The sequence below is a fragment of the Salmo trutta genome, chromosome 10, assembly GCF_901001165.1.
Source record: "Salmo trutta chromosome 10, fSalTru1.1, whole genome shotgun sequence".
Classification (NCBI taxonomy): Eukaryota; Metazoa; Chordata; class Actinopteri; order Salmoniformes; family Salmonidae; genus Salmo; species Salmo trutta.
Window position 1 is genome coordinate 34,295,910 of NC_042966.1, and position 21,270 is coordinate 34,317,179.

General features: G+C 40.5%; 1 protein-coding gene across 1 annotated transcript; it reads left to right on the forward strand.

Moving 5' to 3' along the window:
- Positions 1 to 4,477: 4,477 nt before the first annotated feature.
- Positions 4,478 to 20,613, forward strand: LOC115201617 (angiopoietin-2). The gene is made up of 9 exons (XM_029765393.1): positions 4,478 to 5,235; positions 9,687 to 9,842; positions 13,449 to 13,570; positions 13,909 to 14,141; positions 14,401 to 14,528; positions 16,607 to 16,708; positions 16,840 to 17,006; positions 18,352 to 18,482; positions 19,206 to 20,613. The coding sequence occupies exons 1-9, from the start codon at positions 4,957 to 4,959 to the stop codon at positions 19,364 to 19,366; spliced, it is 1,479 nt and encodes a 492-aa protein (XP_029621253.1). The 5' UTR covers positions 4,478 to 4,956; the 3' UTR covers positions 19,367 to 20,613.
- Positions 20,614 to 21,270: the final 657 nt, after the last annotated feature.

Below are 21,270 nucleotides of genomic sequence, written 5' to 3' on the forward strand. Positions count from 1 at the left end.
GAGCAATGGATTTAATGTCTTAGGTTTATAACGATGCACATTTTGGGGGTCCGACAAGGGGTAGAACAGGGTACCTATATTAAGCTTAATCTAAAGGTGATGCCCTACTCAGACCAGGTAGACATTTGTATTTCACTATGAGGAGACGTTGGTCACCCTGGACCCCAGTCCACATTTCTGTGTAAGCAACAGCCCTTATCCACAGCCTCTAGGGGTGGACAAATAGCCCTTCTCCGCAGCCTCTTGGGGTGGATGAATACCCCTTCTCCACAGCCTCTAGGAGTGGATGACATTGGCTGACACAGCTCATAGCTTGCAGTTGTGCCGAGTAATACATCAAAGATTCAATAAAATGCCATTCTCCGCGCCTGGTTTGACTTCCTTGGGCTGCTGTCCAGGCTGTCCATCCTCATTGCCCGAGAGCACTGAATGAGAACATACAGGCAGTCTTCGCTGACATTGTGCTCCATTTTAAGACTACAGAGTGGGGTTCTAAGCTACAGGGGATGTTTGGAGTGCTGCTCCAATCTGCTGCTTTATGAATGAGTGCCAGAAAACAGGCTTTACTTCAAATTAGACCTTTTGGAAGTTTTTTTTGGTAGGCCATTCTCAGACTTTAAAGCATGTTGGTCCTCCTCTGTACATAGCAGGAGCCTTTTTATCACTAATACTATATAATAACATGTTGGTCAAATGGTTCAAAGGGAGAGTGAACGGAGCATTAAAGTACATTGTTCACTTCATGGGGCGTGATACTTGGGGTGGATTCATAATAAAGACATGAGGATTATCAGTGAAAACGGGGTCTTTCATCAGGGAACACTGATTTGAATCAAGTGAAGCATTGATTCTCAAGAGATTTGTGACAGAGACTTGGGCTACAGCTCAAACGGAGCATTGCAATTGGTTGAATATCAATCAGGAGACAACATCTCATATTATTTGAAGTAGGCTAACTGTGGCATATACAGCTGGCAAAAATTGACACTCAATATAACGTTAAAGTCATTAGTCACGCCACAATATTTAGCATAAACCTCAACCCTAAACAAAGTCTGTCTGTGTAAAGTTATTACTCTGAACTAATGTATTGTCTTTACAGATGTAGGATCTTAATTGTATCACCCTGTTGTTGCAGGAAATCTCCTGAAAAGCAGAAAATGCTAACTTGTAGTGTATTCAAAGTTCAAAAGGGCTTCTAAAGTTTGTAATTTCCACTTATATATTTCAGGCTTGACCCAACTAAAAATGTATCAACCCCTGCAAAAATGTCCATTAATTATAATCCACACAATAATTCACATTTCCTATTGCTGTGAGAAACTGGTCAAATTAAGATCCTATATATACATGTATCAATCTATATTGGAAAATATTGTGTGTGTTGGGGGGGTTGGATTTCTTTCAAATAATGTTCCTTTGGAAATTGAATTCGTCTTTACACTCTCCTTTTATGACATTCTAAGTTATTCCGTGGCTGTCAACATTTTGGTTGTTATTAACAAAAATTCAGAAAATGAAACACATTGAGTTTGTGGTTTTTCTAAAATTGGGTTCCAATCTAAAACAGCTGCTTGGCAGATTCTGTGCAGTCAAACAGGTCACAAAAGCAGTCCTCAAAAAAGGTGACAGTTGGGTTTACTTTATGAGAAGGTTAAGCTACAACAGCTCATCAAAATCACAGGTTTGCAGTAACTAGACATTAAATTAAAGGTTTTTTTTTAAATCTCATGAGTCAAATAAATGAATGATTATTGAGAGACCAAGCATAATCATAACAAGTTTAAGGTCTCTTCTTTCGTCAGCTGGGTCCAACAGAAATTCGACTTCCGCTTTGTCCCAACCCCTCCGAAAGACACGCATACGTATACAGGTTGGAGAGGTGCAGGGGGCTGCCGTACTGAGCGCCCGTGGAGCAGTTATGTGCGCCTTTGAAAATAAGTTGTCTTTAAATATCTTAAAATATGTCCTAAGAACAAACTACTATTTCATAAACAATAAATACCTCTACATTATACACAACTACTACTAGTAGCCTATTGTGTTTATATAGCCTTTTAGCATCCACAAAGGAGCATGAGCAGATTGGGCTTTGGATCACAATTCCAGCATAAAATAGGCTAGGTCATTGTGTGAGTCACCTCCTTCCCCCTGATGAGCTTCCTCCAGACATGAAACGACTGACAGACAATCAGACGGCCACACATCTAATGGCTTAGCGATTCAACTGGAACCCATGAACCAGTTTTTCTGAAAGCGGCCTTCCTCTGTGGTCATCTGCCTAAAACGTGCTGCATTTCCTTCACATTCTGTTACATCACTTCACTTCCTGTAATTCCGCTTCTTGTGTGTGCTGGGACTTGACTATGAGTAGAAGACCAATGCAATGCATTGTAACAGAAACTGATGCTTAAAAATACACACAGAATATACCTAAAAAGGTTATATGACCTTTGGAATATTTGTAAGACCGTTGTCTCAAAGTAAAAAAAAAACTGTCAGTCAAAGAGATAGACTAGCTGTTTCACCCAGAGGTGAAATATGTAGAGCTTCAGTGTTAAGGGAAATGAAGAATGAAGCCAGTGGAGCAATAGGAAGATGACCATGATGGAGAAACATCCCTGGGGTTTAAGACAAAACATCCTCCAAGCGGATTCACTTCCTTTGTAGACCACCTGCATCGCCCCGTGTGTGATATCAGCGGTTTAATATAGCTCACATCATTAGAATAGACAATGACATGTAAAACATTTTTACTATACTTAACAGGCTGGCTCATCTAGAAAATAATAAATGCAATACACCATAAGTCATGTTTAAATATTGCTAAATTATTTTAAAGTAATAATCAGCCTTGTGTATAAAGCAAATCAGCCTCGTTATTAGTATTTTATGTTTTATGTCTGTCGTCACTAGAAGAGCTCAACTACTGAACTGAACTGCATAGAACTGAGAGGGGCTCTTGTCAGGTTTGTTCATGTGTGACCCTCACTTTGCACCGACCCAACTTGATCTCTCATCCATTCAAGCCAAAGGTTAATGTAAACCGGCTATGTTTGCCATGTGTTTCAGTATATGCATGAACAGCATTATGTTAATGTCCTACATGTCAAACCACAGGACTTATTTATACATCTAGAACTCCTAAAATGTATCAAGCATGCAAGTAGATGTAGCTGTAGAGATGTCAAAATGGTCATGGTTTTTATAGCGCTTATGCACCTCCCTTCATCAAGCAGCATGTCGCGCTCTACTTTACCTGAAAGCCTTGAATAGCCGACCATGTAAGATCTCCCGAGGGTGACTGTACACACACACACCCAAAAATCAACCACTAAGTTAAAACAAAGCACACATTCCACAGCTCATTGGCACCTTTGAAAATGAGGCAGCATAAAAAAAAATATCCTTGCCCCTCCTTGGAAGACAGTTTTCCCAACAACATTTGTCGTCTATGTCCCCTCCCCATGGATAAATACGTATCAAACCATGCTTGAGCTCCTGAATAAATCACAATATTTTAGCAGTATGGACAACTTTTTTGAATACTATTTGAACCTATCTGGTTTCAACTGACTAGGCTACTTGGGACCGTTTTCTCCTCATGATACTCCATGCTAGTCTAAGAAAGGCTTGAGACAGGATGCAGGGAACACAGCCGCCCTGATCTGAAACACATCCTCTCAAATCAAAGGTGGAAAAATCAAGAGGAGAACGTGGTCTGGCGACAGCCAGGCACCTCTGAAAATTCTAAGTTAACTACAGTACAATAAGCTAATAGTCAGGTAAATTACATTGGCTTCAGACATGGCTACTGTGTAGTACTGTGATTATGGTAGTTTCCCAGCTGCCTGTCTACAGCTGCCAAGATCAGAGGTGATAAAGAAAAAAGAAGCGCCTTGAAAAAGGACTAGATGAAGAACCTTGACTACTTCATTCCCACACAGGAAAAAAAACAACAGGGCTCCGTGAAGCCAAGATCAGTTTATTTTAAGTCACATTAATGGAGACTTAGCATCTTATTAAGATGACATGAAGTGGACAGATGAGCTTTATTAATGTCCCCAGAACCTCAGCCAGATACTCTTCTCCCTCTGTAAACATACTGGATCTCACCCCTTCATATGTACCAAGACCCTGATACAGCCCAGAGTTGGAGAATGACAGGAAATAAGAGCTAATGTTTCTTAAGACTGAGCAAAGAGCTCGGAATGGGATGAGTGACGACAGAGAAATAGCTCTTTCCCTCAACATTCTCATACTTAGACAAATGCCTGTGCTTTTGTCATCAACGGGAAAACATATTTACAGTGGGTAGGGATGGATATTGCAATTGCAGACTTTGCTGGAAGAAGGCAGCTGCATCCAGAATAGATGATCGGCCATCGGCTTGTGAGACCATATTTGTGTGTTAATTACTTTATACTATCTGCCCATCTGTCTCCCTGACCTGTTCATAAAGCTCTCGCTCTCATGCAAACAAGAGGATATGGCGGAAAGTGTTTAATTAGTGCATCTGCTCCTGTGTGTGTGTGTGTAAGAACTAGTCTCCACATTGCTGCTTCCAGCCCAGCGGCTCTTCACAGTGACTGGCCACAGGGATGTAGTGGGAGGGGCCTTGCCTTCACTCCCATATCTAGCTAATCAGAGGGCCAACTGCAGCTGAAACCAAGAGGCTGGGGGCTTAATGAAAAAGGGTAAGCGTGCAGTCTAGGACTGGGAACCTGCAGGAATGACACCATCTACCCGGTATACCCGCTGACCGTATCCCCTCCTCCCGCCTATAAAAGAACCTGAAGAATTGAAAGAGGACTGTGTGCATTTGGATATTCCAGAGGAAAGAATTACAACAATATTTCCCTTCTAAAAACAAATCCATTGAAAGGCAGTGAGTGACCCACAAGGAGAATTTTGGGTAACAATTTTACAATACAATTTTTTGTTTTAATTCTTAAAATGTTTTATGTGGGCTTACTGGTCTTGAGTGGCTGCTTGGCCCTGGGGGCCGGCTACAGGAAAACTACAGACACGACAGCTGTTAAGAGACAGTACCAGATCCAGAACGGCCCGTGCAGCTACACCTTTCTGCTGCCTGAGCAGGGCAACTGCAGGACCCCGAGCAGCACCTACACCAACCTGGTCCAGAAGGACGATCCGGCAGAGTATGATGAGTCTGCCCAGAGGCTGGAGCAGCTGGAGAACATCATGGAGAACAACACGCAGTGGCTCCTCAAGGTACAGTGTTCTGCTTGACGTCACACAGCTTCTCTACTGGGAGTGCAGGTGTATGTGTTCAACACGGTCTCACCCTCATTTGCATGATATTATACGTTTTTTATTCCGTCCCTCTATATCTTATGATCTGTTTCGTCTCTCCAATTCATTTATGTTACAAATGGTTCCACAAAAAGGTGTGTTATTTGCACACTTTGGATGAGTGCCCATATTTAAAACATAAGGGACTTGGTTCCGGATACCCCGTTGGGTGCTATGAGCCGTTCAGTGATTAAGCAGTAAATGAATAGTTCTGCTGCTCTGCCACTATGTTTAGGGCTGGCACAATTACCGTATAACTGACAGTTATGGATGAAGAGTCATGAAAATAACTGTCATAACCATAACATTTATAAATCAGCTGATTGAAGATGGGACCGCTGAGCATTCCTGCGGTTGAGTCCATTTCAGCTGTAACATGGACTCTTAACATGAAACTTTATTGTAATGTAAAAAAATGTCATTCAAATTCTGTTAACTGATGTGGGTCATGCAATGGAATGTATTTGTTATGATATTGAGTTGAATCAACAAATCACAGCATATCCTTTTACTTCCTGTTTGCGCATATGGGTACACTCGCAATGGCCGCCAGTCCACCCATTATGCCATCGTTGACTTGAAAAGGGACGCCCGTTATATTCATTCTATTTCTATGGCAGCAAATGCATAGAAATAAAAAAAATATTGCTATTCAAATGGCTATTACGGTGACTGTGGTCATTTGGCTGGCCAATTACAATCATCCAAAATTCCTTGATCGTCACAGCCCTAATTATGTTACATAAATTTAAGATGATAAAGTTAAGAGACAGTAAGCTTTTGCAGCCTTCGGCATAGATGTATAATCTGTGTTAAACTGACCTCATTATGTATCTTACTGTGCAGAGGTGATGTTATGTAGTATCATGGACTCATTTCAACTCCGGGAAATATTCATATAGGCCAGTTACAGGTTCTGGTATCCCACTCCGCTCAATATGGCTTACAACAACAGGGCTCTCCAAACCGGTTCCTAGAGAGCTACCCTTGTGTAGGTTTTCAATTCAACCCTAGTTGCAACTAACCTGATTCAGTTTATGAACCAACTAATGAATAGAATCCGGCGCCCTAGATTAGGGTTGGAGCGAAAACCTACAGGACCGTTGCTCTCCAGGAACAGGGTTGGAGAGCCCCGTTTTACAAGTTGCTTTCTATAGGACGGTTTTATTTCCCCCCCATGAGAGAATACAAGAGTATACACTAGGACCAGGACTATACAAGTATCATGATTCTCGTTAGTACCGTGGCAGGAAACAAAACACAAAGCGGATTTTACTTCTTTAGGAAAACAGCCCTAATGTTGGAAACAAACATCATTATGTTGTCATCCAGAGTCATATTTATTTTACAAGCTATAGGACACAATATTTTACATACAGCAGGTTTTTAAAAGGAAAAAAGAATTTATGCCCCCCCCCCAAAATAGTGATACCAGTAACTTCACAGCCCTAGTATACACACCAACTTTTCAGTGATGTGCAGGCACGTTATACTCCAGTCACTTTCCTTACTGCCAAGATGGCTTTGAAAGACTTCCATTCAGATTCAAAGAATCCTCAGATTCTGATTGAGAGGACTGAACTTGACATTGTAAGGGTGTAGGCAAGTGAATTGTGACATTGTCCAACTATTCGAAGGGGGCATCTTGACATGGATTCAGTCTTGAGCAATAAGAAAGCGAATGTGAGCCGAAGTAGGAAGAAAGTATCCTGAAAGACCATAAAACAAAGAAGCGTCCCAGAACAGAAGCAGGGCTGTGGTGGCTCTGTGAGTGGGTGAGAAGGGCCCGAGAAGTGACAAAGCCTCGACACAGGTGCCCAGATGAAGGGTGTGCGCACCCTTTCAGCACTGCTGAGCCATCGCTTGTGAAAGAAACAGAGTGCCTCTGCTTGGGCTGCCTCCATTCTTTCTTCTCTATGGAGTTTGATTAATGATGAGGTCTATAGAGCTCTGACAAGACAAGCACAACTTCAAAGTCTTATCACACAGCTCACACCTCTCCAAGGAAACAGACCCTGACCTGAATCACTCCGCCAGCTAGTCAGCTGCTGCTAAGCGTTAGGGTCCCTAGACCTTTTGTCATTGCTGTTACATCAGAGCCACTGCTTAAGAACACCTCAATTAGAAAAATGTAGTCTTTAAAGGATGATGTTTTGAATATGGCACTCAACATAGCTTAAAAATACATTAAGGACAGCAACTTTTAAGCTAAGGACAGTGATTGATCTGAAAAGTCAGCTCTCACTCCAGAGTTTAAAAGCCTCGAAATGAAGCCGTTAAAATAGTGAATCTGTAGTCTTTAGACTCCGTGATAATCCGTCATTCAGTTCACTAAGCGTTCACTGCCTCACAGAATTTTATCCTCGAAGGACAGATGTGTTATGCGCAAACATGCGTGTAACTCTGCTAAAATCTCAAATCCAATTGACATGCATGATTTATGCTACACAATAGTCAGAGTTATGTGTGTTCAAGGTTAGGATTTGGCCTAAAGTGACTACTCTGGATGGAAAGGATTAAGAACATTGTCATTAATGTCTGTCATGGAAAGGAAGTCCAGTCTTTAACTGAAATGCAATACATTGGATGTAAAACAAACAAGTGAGTGGAACTAATCTATAGGAGATCTGCAAAGGTTAAGAGACTCCTGGTAAAAGTGAGGTCGGCTCAATGCGTCCAGAATTCTGGAGTTATTTTAAAGGAAAATGTAATCTATGTAATAGGGTCATTTGAAGATAATTACTAATACTAACAAGTAACAAAGCCTTATGCAAAATGTAAGTATCCATTTCCCAAATACATTGCTAATAAAATAAAATATAATTTTTCCTGACACGTCATAATTTCACACACTACAGCTTGTGGGAATATTGGCATGATCTGTAATAACAGAGGAAAGGCTCTTCCTCTGTACTGCACCATGTAAGACCCTGAGTCAAGGACAAAGGAAATCACTGTACATCAACTGATGAAATGAACATTTATTGTGAGAGCAGAGGTAATACCTCAAATTATTGCACTGTCCCACTCTGAAAAAAAATAGGGAGCCCAGCGGATGGACTTAAAAGATATGTGTCAGTTTGCGGTCACGCTTTTCATGTTAACGGGGAGGAAAAACAAGCATTGCTCGTGGAATCCTTAGAGGCAGGAGTGGAGTAAACGGCTGATTAGATAGCCGTCATTGGGAACTTCCCGCTCGCAGTTCCGATGGCACACTCTTCCAGCCTCCACGTGTCCGTGTCCAAGAGCACAGCCAATACGGAAGTGGAGAAAGGAAGACAAATTCAAAAATTAGCACTGACTGCAGCACTGTCATTCATTGTCATGGGAAAAGGCTAAATATGCTTCCCAGTTTAAACTTAGTCACAATAGTTTAGCTTCTTGGCGGATCTGTATACAACCTAATTGTTTACGCAAACAAAGACCAGAAAAACTAGGTCTACAAGTGCCATGATATCATCTTGCTGTGGAAGACGCTGTGTCGTAGAGGATACAACTCATCACTCATCATTTCCATCCTGTTTACAAGACTTTCAGGCCTAATTGCCACTCAGGAACTTGATGCAGAAAAGAGCTTTATGATTGGGTTTGTTCTAAATCTGACAGGTGGATACTGAATAGGGGACATAACTCCTATCTAAAGCTTTTATTTTTTTCTGAAGACAATGATACCATGTGAGATAGACACTAGAGAAGACAGCTTATTTAGAACTTTTCCACTAGTAGACATTTTACAATGTATTAGTTATCGACACGATGACTGAACCTAAGTCATGTAAAGGCTCATTCAGAAGTACAATTTTACAAAAGTAACCTTAGCGGTTGAATATAGCATGTTGACAGGGAATTACAGTGCAGTCCCCATTGATTGTGACACAATTTGATGTTACCAAAAACTACCATATAAGAAATGTGTAGATTTTCAGTTAGATATTAATCTCTAGTATAGTTCAAGTGATGGCATTAATATGAATCAGCAGGGATGCTGGGAAAATATTCTCAGTCTTCCATTTTTGACCCCAACAGAAGCAAGTGAACTTCCTGCAACAATTTGAGGCTTCAATATAATGTAAATCTGAACACTAGTCAAAATGCCTGGCCTGTCACTGGATAATTGTCTACATCTCTCTCTCAAGACTTCTCTGTCAGACAAGGGGAAAAGCCATGAACTCCATGACAAGGCTGTACTGCTTAAAAGGAGTAATTCTAAAAGAGAAATAGGCTACACTTTCACTGTGACATCCATATGGTAAACCACAGTATCATACGCAATTCATTTGACGCCATCACAGTGAACCAATAATACTGATTTATCACTTAAACCATCTCACTACCCTGCCTTCGTCAACTCTTATTGATCCTTACTGCAGCTGGAGAACTATATCCAGGAAAGCATGAAACAGGAGATGGCCCAGATCCAGCAGAATGCTGTCCACAACCACACGGCAGCCATGATAGAGATTGGGGCTAACTTGCTGAGTCAGACCACTGAGCAAACACGGAAACTGACCAATGTAGAGGCACAGGTGAGGACCTTTTACTTAACAATATTGGTTGTGTGTGTGTGTGTGTGTGTGTGTGTGTGTGTGTGTGTGTGTGTGTGTGTGTGTGTGACATACTGTATACATTGCTGTGAAAAAGTATTTGCTGCCTTTCTAATTCTCTACTTTTGCATATTTTTTTATACTGAATGTTATCAGATCTTCAACCGAAACCTAATATTAGATAACCGGATCCTGAATGAACAAATAATACAACAATCGCATACTTATCTCATTTATTTCATTAAAAAAAGTTGTCACACCCAATTTTTATTTTACTTGGCAAGTCAGTTAAGAACAAATTCTTATTTTCAATGACGGCCTAGGAACAGTGGGTTAACTGCCTTGTTCAGGGGCAGAACGACAGATTTTTACCTTGTCAGCTCGGGGATTCGATCTTACAACCTTTTGGTTACTAGTCCAATGCTCTAACCACTAGGCTACCTGCTGCCCCAATGCCACCCAATGCCCCTGTGTGAATGTCCCCTTACACTCAATAACTGGTTGTGCCACCTTTAGCTGCAATGACTCCAACCAAACGCTTCCTGTAGTTGTTGATCAGTCTCACATCGCTAGAATTCTCTGATACAGAGCAGAATTCATGATTCCTTCTATTAAGGCAAGTCGTCCAAGTCCCGAGGCAGCAAAGCATCCCCAAAGTATACATTTTTGTTATTTGTAAAGTCAGGTTCCCTTTATCTAATATTAGGTTTTGGTTGAAGATCTGATAACATTCAGTATAAAAAAATAAGCAAAAATAGAGAAAATCAGAAATGGTGCAAATACTTTTTCACGGCACTGTATGCTAAATGACTAAACATTCAAAACCCAGTAGCCTACATCAAACAATTCAGTGTTTCCCCTATATTCATTTAGCAGCAGCGGGGATAGTAAAATGTTTTCAGTGTAAACTTAAACGACTAAAACCAGACATAAAAGTATGTAGAAAAGATCATGGAGCTCTATGTATTTTTTATATAAGATCATCTTTGAGAACTATCAATCACCAAAATAAAAACTGGAGAGTCGGGGAGAATGTACAATTCAAAAATGTCATGGCATGGGGACCCCATTGATTTTCTTATGTTTGAGATACTCCGATAGCATAAGAAAACTGCATAAGCCATGGAAAAGTGTAGAACTGCAGGAAATTAGCTTTAAAACTGCATTTTTTTTCTCTCTGCCCCATGGTTAAAATGTGTAGAATTGCAGGAAATTAGCTCTGTGGCCAAGAGGAGGGCCTGTAAAATGTTTGGTCAGAGACACCGCCCTCCCCCCATGCTAACTTTGCCACCACCGCTGAAAAGAATCCCAGGGGAAACACTGCAATTAATGACAAAAGTAATCAAATTGGCTAAAGATTTTTTTTATTTTTATCGAATGCTGTCCAACAGGGCCAGGATTATGATTTGCTTTAGAAGGCCATTGACCTTTTGTGAACGAACTACACAGCATTTCCTGTTACTAAAGTCATTGTATTCCCACAAGAAAGGGTCTATCAATTTGTCACAATCAGACATCCGTGTGTTCAAAGTCACCAACACCAGCTCCAATGGTAGACAGACACATACCCAACATTCATGTAAACAACAAATTGGCCCAGGTTTTTGCTGAGTTCAGTTCCTCAAACTGGAAAATCAGAAGGGGTTTTCTGGACCTAGGATTTCAAAACGTCTAAAGAAATTCATTACATTATAGAGCCACTCTTTCACAGTAGCCTCTACATCCCCTGCCCCCTTTCCAACATATCTGTCCTTTATTGGAATTCGATTGTTCAGTTTTTCCTGTTACGAAACAGATTTCCACGACCATCTACACCCATGCTAATTGTGCTCTAAGAACGTGAAGCGAACCACAAAGTGTTTGCACATGAAGTGAGATAGGACTGTTACAAATTGAGTTTGCACTCCTAGAATTTTTATCAAGTAAAAGGGCTACATTTACAAAATACAAATGTCTTGAGGGTGCTGTATTGTAAATGTTTTCAGTCTAGTGTGAGTGTGGATAAAAACTAAACTCATGGCAGGTTGTGCACAATTTATTTTCAACTGTAGCTGATCCAAAATAATTGCAGTGAACTATGGCACTGTTATGAAACAGACTACTCTAGAGAATACAGGGAGATATCAGAATCCATTACATATTACTAATTTGAGATATTTTTCTAGCCAGGAAAAGACCAATGTATAATTTAGTCATACCACATCCCCAATTGAGAGATTGCCACTTTAAAGTAATCAGTAGTTGAAACAATAATGAGTCCCCGCCACTGTTTCAGTAAAAAGCTGAGGGATGGGGGTGGAGAATTGCAACCACTCAAATTCATAGATGGAGCTATTAATACAAGGATTGACCATCCATGATATCAAAATTAGTTATATCGAGGTTTTTTGAATATACAGTGTTTGTTTACATTGACTTTGTTTACACCCTTGTAGTAAAACAAGCTTATATTCTGGGCTCTGATGAGGAATTTATAAGTTCTATTCTTCAAGAATCAATGGGTACATTTCATTAATGTATAAGTCCAAAAATGTATATACAGTGCCGTGAAAAGTATTTCTGATTCTCTATTTTGCACATAACTGACACTGAATGTTATCAGATCTTCAACCAAAACCTAATATTAGATAAAGGTGATCAAATAACATACTTTCGGGCATGACATGCTTGTTTCAGATCCTGCCACAACATCTCAAATTGGGTTTAGGTCTCGTCTTTGACTAGGCCATTCCAGAACTTTAAATGTATTGCTTTTCATCCATTCTGATGCAGACTGACTTGTGTGTTTTGGATCATTGTCTTGCTCCATGACCTAGCTGTGCTCCAGCTTCAGCTCATGGACGTATGGCATGACATTCTCCTTTATAACTCTCTGACAGAGGATAATTCATAGTTCCTTCAAGGAAGGCAAGTCATCCAGGTCCTGAGACAGCAAATCATCCCCAAACTATTACACTACTACCACCACCTGATCGAGAGGTTGTGGCAGGACCTGAAACTAGCAGTTCATGCTCAAAACCCCACTAATGTTGCCAAGTTACAGCAGTTCTGGATGGAAGAGTGGGCCAAAATGTATCCACAGTGATGGGAAAGACTACAAGAAGCATTTGGTTTCAGTCATTGCAGCTAAAGGTGGCACAACCAGTTATTGAGTGTAAGGGGGCAATTACTTTTTCACACAGGGACATTGGGTGTGGCATAACTTTGGTTAAATAAATAAGTATCAACATTGTGATTTGTTCACTCAGGTTTCTTTTATATAATATTAGGTCAAGGTTGAAGATCTGATAACGTTCAGTGTCAGAAATGTAAAAAAATAGAGAAAATCAGAAAGGGGGCAAATACTTTTTCATGGCTGATTGCCCCTTTAAGGGCAGATTCTGAAATTACAAAAGTAAAATTACTTGCGGGAAAACAAAAGCAAATCCCTCAAGATCCTGTGTTCTTAATTTGATTCTTGCCAAATACTTGACATAATGACAACAAAATGATGTTTACTTAATTTAATCTGTAAAGGGTTTGCAGCAATTAATAGCTCAATCTCATCTAACATATTTTCTGTGGGAAGTAATTGTCTCTCATCTTTAGGTAATAAATAATACAACTCGACTCGAACGTCAGCTTCTTGAGAACTTTCTGTCAACGAATAAGTTGGAAAAACAGCTCATTTTCCAAATAAATGAAATAAGCAAGCTGAATGACAAAAACAGGTAAGGATGTTTTGTTTGTAGTAAACTGCACTGTCATTCAGGTGCCCAATCTCCAAATCATGCTTGAACTAAAAAGGCTACAAACACCAGATAGTAAATATTTAGTTAATGTTTCCTATATTCTGTGTGAAACACATTTTTGTAAATAAACTTCTTGATAAGATAGCTAGTTGCTTGGATTGGAAAGAAGGGAAGTTGAGTTGCCATATGTATTTCACATCAGTCCACAACAGTAATAATTGCTGGGACAACACCAACATACTAAGTAGTGCTATAAGACCAGTAATGCCCTGCCAGCTCTGTTGCTGAGCGTGTACCCTGCTCTTCCTCCTCCCCAGCTACCTGGAGAAGAGGGTGGGGGAGATGGAGGTGCAGATGCAGGTGGAGCTGGAGCAGCTGAAGGAGAAGAAGGAGCAGCTCTCTACACTGGTACTGAGACAGACTGCCATCATCGAGGAGCTGGAGAAACAGCTGCTCCGGGCCACCACCAACAGCTCTGCCCTGCAGCGGCAGCAACAGGAGCTACTGGAGACCGTCAACAACCTAATCTACACCATCTCCATCCCTGCAGGTGGAGGAGGGTGACAGAGTCTGATAGACTCAGGAGGGGGGTACATTGGCATCTCAGCAGCATCATTGATTAAGGCCAGAATGCTATGGTCAATTCAATTAGCTTAACTAATAAGACATAGTTTAGTAAAAAAAAAAGAAGAATGTTTCAAATGTAGTAGATCAAAACCACTGTTGAAAAGTAACAGTATCCTAGTATATATTTATGGAAAAGTAAACTTGCTGCAGTATACATTTTATGTGCTCGCCACTTTTTGCAGTGAACAAGCCTACCATGATGCAGGATACACCGACCACATACCCAGACTGTGCTGCGCTCTACAAGTCGGGGAACACAGACAGTGGAGTCTACTCACTGGCCCTTCCCAACACTACACAGGAGATTAAGGTACACTTAAACTCTTATGTTAATATCCATTTGTCCTATTCAAGTTATAAGCTGCCTACATTCAGAATAAATGTACAATTACAGTTGAAGTCAGAAGTTTACATACAACTTAGCCAAATACATTTAAACTCAGTTTCACAATTCCTGACATTTAATCCTAGTAAAAATGTATTGTCTTATGTCAGTTAGGATCACCACTTTATTTTAAGAATGTGAAATGTCAGAATAATAATAGAGCTAATGATTTATTTTAGCTTTTATTTATTTAATCACATTCGCATGGGTCAGAAGTTTACATACACTCAAATAGTATTTGGTAGCATTGCCTTTAAATTGTTTAACTTGGGTCAAACGTTTCAGGCAGCCTTCCACAAGCTTTCCACAATAAGTTGGGTGAATTTTGGCCCATTCCTCCTGACAGAGCTGGTGTAACTGAGTCAGGTTTGTAGGCCTCCTTGCTGACACAGGCTTTTTCAGTTCTGCCCACAAATGTTCTAGGATTGAGGTCAGGGCTTTGTGATGGCCACTCCAATACCTTGACTTTGTTGTCCTTAAGCCATTTTGCCACAACTTTGGAAGTATGCTTGGGGTCATTGTCCATTTGGAAGACCCATTTGCGACAAAGCTTTAACTTCCTGACTGATGTCTTGAGATGTTGCTTCAATATATCCACAATTTTCCTACCTCATGATGCCATCTATTTTGTGAAGTGCACCCGTCCCTCCTGCAGCAAAGCACGCCCACAACATGATGCTGCAACCCCCGTGCTTCACGGTTGGGATGGTGTTCTTCGGCTAGCAAGCGTCCCCCTTTTTCCTCAATACATAACGATGGTCATTATGGCCAAACAGTTCTATTTTTGTTTCATCAGACCAGAGGACATTTCTCCAAAAAGTACGATCTTTGTCCCCATGTGCAGCTGCAAACCGCAGTCTGGCTTTTTTATGGCGGTTTTGGAACAGTGGCTTCTTCCTTGCTGAGCGGCCTATCAGGTTATGTCGATATAGGACTCGTTTTACTGTGGATATAGATACTTTTGTACCGGTTTCCTCCAGCACCTTCACAAGGTCCTTTGCTGTTGTTCTGGGATTGATTTGCACTTTTCGCACCAAAGTACGTTAGTCTCTAGGAGGCAGAACACGTCTCCTTCCTGAGCGGTATGACGGCTGCGTGGTCCCATGGTGTTTATACTTGCGTACTATTGTTTGTACAGATGAATGTGGTACCTTCAGGCGTTTGGAAATTGCTCCCAAGGATGAACCAGACTTGCGGAGGTCTACAATTTTTTTTTCTTCTTTTGATTTTCCTCATGATGCCAAGCAAGGAGGCACTGAGTTTGAAGGTAGGCCTTGAAATACATCCACAGGTACACCTCCAATTGACTCAAATTATGTCAATTAGCCTATCAGAAGCTTCTAAAGCCATGACATCCTTTTCTGGAATTTTACAAGCTGTTTAAAGGCACAGTCAACTTAGTGTATGTAAACTTTTGACCCACTGGAATTGTGATACAGTGAATTATAAGTGAAATAATCTGTCTGTAAACAATTGTTGGAAAAATTACTTGTGTCATGTACAAATTAGATGTCCTAACCGACTTGCCAAAACTATAGTTTGTTAACAAGAAATTTGTGGAGTGGTTGAAAAACGAGTTTTAATGACTCCAACCTAAGTGTATGTAAACTTTCGACTTCAACTGTACATTGAGGCAATAACACCACCACAGCCAATTGTCTTGCAAATGTGTATAATAATACGACGGGAATAAAATGTAGCCAATGACGGCATAGCTTTCCTTTCATTCAGAGTCAATTAAAATGTTCTCGGCTTTTGGTTTGTTTTGTGCATGCCTAAACTTGAGTAGGGGTTCTCCTTAGATACTTTTCATTGGTGAGTTACAATCTGGCAATTACACATCACTTGTTCTCACAAAACTACCATTGCTTATAAACTAGACTGATATGGAGATGTTTTTATTGTTAAGTTTGTTGCTGCAGTCTAAACTCCCTCACTGTACTGAAAAATCTGAACTTAATATCATTGATTCCTGGAGAAAATCTTTGTTGTTTTGTTTGAAGGCTTACTGTGACATGGAGATGGTGGGGGGTGGATGGACAGTACTACAAAAACGATTTGATGGCCGTGTTGACTTTCACCGTACGTGGAAAGAGTACAAAATGGTGAGCGCTAGAGGAAATGATCCCAGTCCCACAGCACAAAGCTTAGATAACACTGGCCAGTGGCAACAAACAGAACAAACATTTTGATCATATTAAAAGTTGAATAATTATGTTTTTATATTCCATCAAAGGGCTTTGGAAACCCTTCAGGTGAATACTGGTTGGGAAATGAGTTTGTTTCGATACTGACCAATCAACAACCATACGTCTTGAGAATACAGATGATGGATTGGGAGGAAAACTCAGGATTCTCACTATATGACCAGTTCTCTCTCGGCAGTGAAGCAGAAAACTACAGGTATGCCTAGATTACCCAGGTGTGGTGTTCAAATGTAGGCTACTTATGTGACGGAAACTATGTGGGGGAGTCTGTGTGTGGAGGACCTTTAAATATAGGTGATTGCTTTTAGTACTTTGCGATGTGGACTGAAACACATTATCATAGCTACATGACAGAGACAGATTTAGTCTGTTACTCAAGATGTTTTGATGTAGTAATGTTAAAGTAACTTCTAACAAAATGGTGCATACAAAATGTTGTTGAAAATCAACAAATGACAAACAAAACATTTACCTTGCCTGAAAATATAAATATGTAGGGTGGGCGGTGGGAGGGTCAAACACTTGTCACCAGTCCAAAATAAATATTTTGTCATCTGGAAAATGGTCAGGATCTGTGAAACAGAAGACTAAAATGCTTCGGTCTCCTAAACATTCAATCTGCACCCCTAGACATCACCAGTACCTGCCATTTTCTTTGCTGAACATTAGCTGATTTTAAGGAGAGAACTGATACTTCCTCTCTGTTTGAGCAGTAGACCTCTACTCAAGCACGTTCCTATTCATTCCTTTAGTCTCGAAGTATGACTCTTGACAATTCTAGAACCAGAAAAATAAATGATTCCATATAACTTATCTTCATACTGAAATTCAAAGGCCACAAAACAACGGAGGTCAGCAATGACATCAATACCTCATCACCTGCATTGATATTTTCTACAGAATGAATGGGCGGAAGGTAGGCCTAGCGGTTAGAGCATTGAACCAGTAACCGAAATATCGCTGGTTCAAATCCCTGAGCTAGATCTAAATCACCTAGTTAGGTGTAAAATATGCCGATGTGCCCTTGAGCAAGGCACTTAACCCTAATTGCTCCTGTAAGTCGCTCTGGAAACGAGCATCTGCTAAATGACTAAAATGTAATGAACCAAACCATAACAGGGCCCTTCTGTCAGCAAACCCTACTGTAGCTGTCATGCTTCACTTAACTTGCAAATGACTAGTGTGTAGACATAGCCTATAGTAGGGTTACTCAACTCTTACCCTATGAGGTACAGAGCTGGTTTTCTGTTCTACCTTGTAGTTTATTGCACACACCTGGTGTCCCAGGTCTAAATCATGGAAAAAATGCAGTGGCACTGGTTTCGTGGTCCAGAGTTGAGTTTGAGGTGCCGATGGCTTGTCATGGAGCACAAGAAAGGTTCAAAAGTAGTCACGGAAAACAAAGGGATCTACAAACACAGCATCTTGTAGGTTAGTGCTAGCAGAGTAAGGAATCCTTGGCGGACTAAACTTGGGTCTTCCGACGAATGGCAATCATGTACTTCCTCCTCACATTGTATTTCTCTGTTTTCTTTACACAGGATACACCTTAAAGGCTACAGTGGAACAGCAGGCAAAATTAGTAGCCTTGGTCAACCAGGAAGTGATTTCAGCACAAAAGATGCCGACAATGACAGATGTGTTTGCAAATGCTCACAACTGACAACAGGAGGTAAGGAACAGGTTCATTTGCCAATCTCCAATCTCCTTCATTAAGATCAATTATTTCCTCCACTTTCACATTAACCCCCCCCCCCCCCAACAAGTGTTTGGCACTACCCCCAGAAAAAAAAAAGTTAAAAGACGTCTTGCCTTTGCTTTCTGTCGTGGGGTCAAGGCTCTCAAGCAAAATTAGATATGAGCTGATCAGTGATTAACTCAGTTGGGAATTCAGCCCCTGCAACAGCTGACATTAATAGTCTGGGAACTAAGGATTTCCCCCTCCCCCTCTCTCGGAGCTCAGAATAGAGGTCCTCCTCCATGCCTCTGATTTGTAGACTGCTTTGGGCGCTAGACTTGGACTTGTTCCGTGTATCGGGGTCTGCCTACTCTACATGTAAGCTGCTCTCCAAATGAGGTCCCCTCCCGAGGTCTCGCATAGAGCAATCCCTATACCTCAGGGAATTGTTGGGGATAACCAGCTGCATATGAACAAAAATAGGACTAAGATGACAGACACGGGGGAATGAGCTGCACAACTTGCAGTCCATGTGATATAACAATCCAGACTTTCCCATTGAACTCAACGAAACTGAGAGAGTTAATCGTAATGTGATAATACAAAACGTCAGTGTTAGAAGGAGAAGCACAGCTCCTCATTGGGCTCGTTGTCTTATAGACCATGCACATCATGAAAAACCTCAGACTGACAATCTCTTGTTTCCTGCTTTTCAAGGCTGGTGGTTTGACGCCTGCGGCCCCTCTAACTTGAACGGAATATTTTTCCAGCACGGCCAGAACTCTAATCGATTCAATGGAATCAAATGGTACTACTGGAAGGGCTCAGGCTACTCACTGAAGTCTACCACAATGATGATCAGACCAGTAGACTTCTGAGGCTGTCCCAGAGACATGCCTCTCACAGACGGACATAGAAAGAAAGGAGAGCATTGTCACTCTGGGAAACTACAGACAAGACAGACAAAAAAAGACTGAACTGCTCCATCATAACAGCAACCTCACCACTTCCAAGCATTCCACAAGGAAGGGAACAAATTCATTCGCTCCAACATGTCAGGAAAGAGTTTACTGTTTTGTACAAAATTGACAAGTGAAAACGAGCAGAAGTCTATGAACTGTGTATTTTCAGAAACATATGGGCTTTGGACTGCATAACCAACTGGGACAAGGCAGTCAAAAGGATGAAACAGGTATTTATAGCTAACTGGAACTGTGGTAGAGATAACAGTATTGTTTTCTATAACAAGCAATACCAGGGGAAATGTCAGTGTGTAACAATACAAGGATGACCAAGTACATTCTGTAATAACGATATTTCACCCCATTACATTTGATACAATGAATTTGAAAATGGTTACATTTTATTTTATATTAAAATAGGCCTAATACTAAAAGCAAAGAAAACTAGGGTACAAATACTTGATCAAATATGAATATAACACAACGCGCTTAGGTCATTAGTAATGAATCTACTGCTTTTCTTTCTTAGAGCTTGTACATACTTACATGATTTAATTTAAATGTATAGATGGTTCACAAAATGTATTAAAATCAACTTTGATTGGGATGTTACTCAAAAAATGTAATCAGTGTCAATTAACCTAGTTATGCACTAATGTGTATATCTATTGCAAGTGTGTTCAACTTTTTCCATGATTACACAATCGACTGAGTAGTTCGACTTCCACATCCTTTGCCTGACTTAGGCTACGTACTCTGTCGTGATTCTAATCTGTACAAGGTATCCAGAGAAAGTGGAGCATATCTGCTTATATTTATCAATCTAATTTAATTGTTGTACTGTAGAAATGCGATTTATGGTTATAATAATTTATGTAATACATTTTACCCATGCTTCTGTGAACATTTGGGACCAAAACTTTTTCACTTCATTCTTCTAAGCGACTGGCATTATGAGTAGGATTAGTGTATTTAGGAATGTTTCTGTGTGGAGTACAATGTCCTGTCAGATCCTGTCACTCCGACGTGACGCTCGTCCCTCAACTGACGTCCGTCGCGCAATCTGATGTGAAACAATGATGTGGAGTAGGGATAATGGTTGTCAGAAAGGCAAAGAAATAGACTTTAGAACATCATTCAAATTAAATTCTCTTAAATTCAAACTACAGTTCTTATGTCTTCATTCTGCTTTAACACAAAACATTAAAAATGTGTTTTAATATCTGATGTGTCATGCCTATGTTTAAAAAATGCCTTCAACTTTCAATTCAGTTAGATTCGTGGACAACGTCAGGCTTTTGCAGGAAGCTATTTACCTCAGCACTACCCACTACTGCACAAGACAGAAATCAGCACAGATTGAGCGTGTGTCAGGTAAAAATGCTGAATGGCCCCATTCAAATCAAATGACCTGGCTCATCAAGAGCCTTCAGGGAGTGTGGAGATTGTTTTGGCCACCACAACAGAACTGTGTGCGATTTCAAAAGGAAATGTGATGAGACAGTATTCTATAGCAAAACACCCCTTCCCCTTCACAGATGCAGGCCAAAGATGAATGAATGGAGGAGGACAGGAAGAAGCAACATCCACATCTGACACAGGATGCTGGAGTGAAAAACCGCTTTGAAAATGAATTAATGGCAATAAAATTAGGTGTCCTACCCACTTCCTACTGTTTGGAATTCCAGCTCTTAGAGACAGTTGCAGCATATGATAGTAAACTGACAAGGCCATTTCATTATAAAAGCATAGACTTAACCAATTTGACCCCAAGGGCTATGTTTGAATAAGAACAGTATACAATATTAGTAGAATCTTCA

Excerpts from the sequence above, each read along its gene's own strand:
- LOC115201617 (XM_029765393.1), top strand. The coding sequence starts at position 4,957 with ATGTTTTATGTGGGCTTACTGGTCTTGAGTGGCTGCTTGGCCCTGGGG. Across the intron at positions 5,236-9,686 it reads ACACGCAGTGGCTCCTCAAG|CTGGAGAACTATATCCAGGA; the intron begins GTACAGTGTTCT and ends TCCTTACTGCAG. Across the intron at positions 17,007-18,351 it reads AGTGAAGCAGAAAACTACAG|GATACACCTTAAAGGCTACA; the intron begins GTATGCCTAGAT and ends TTCTTTACACAG.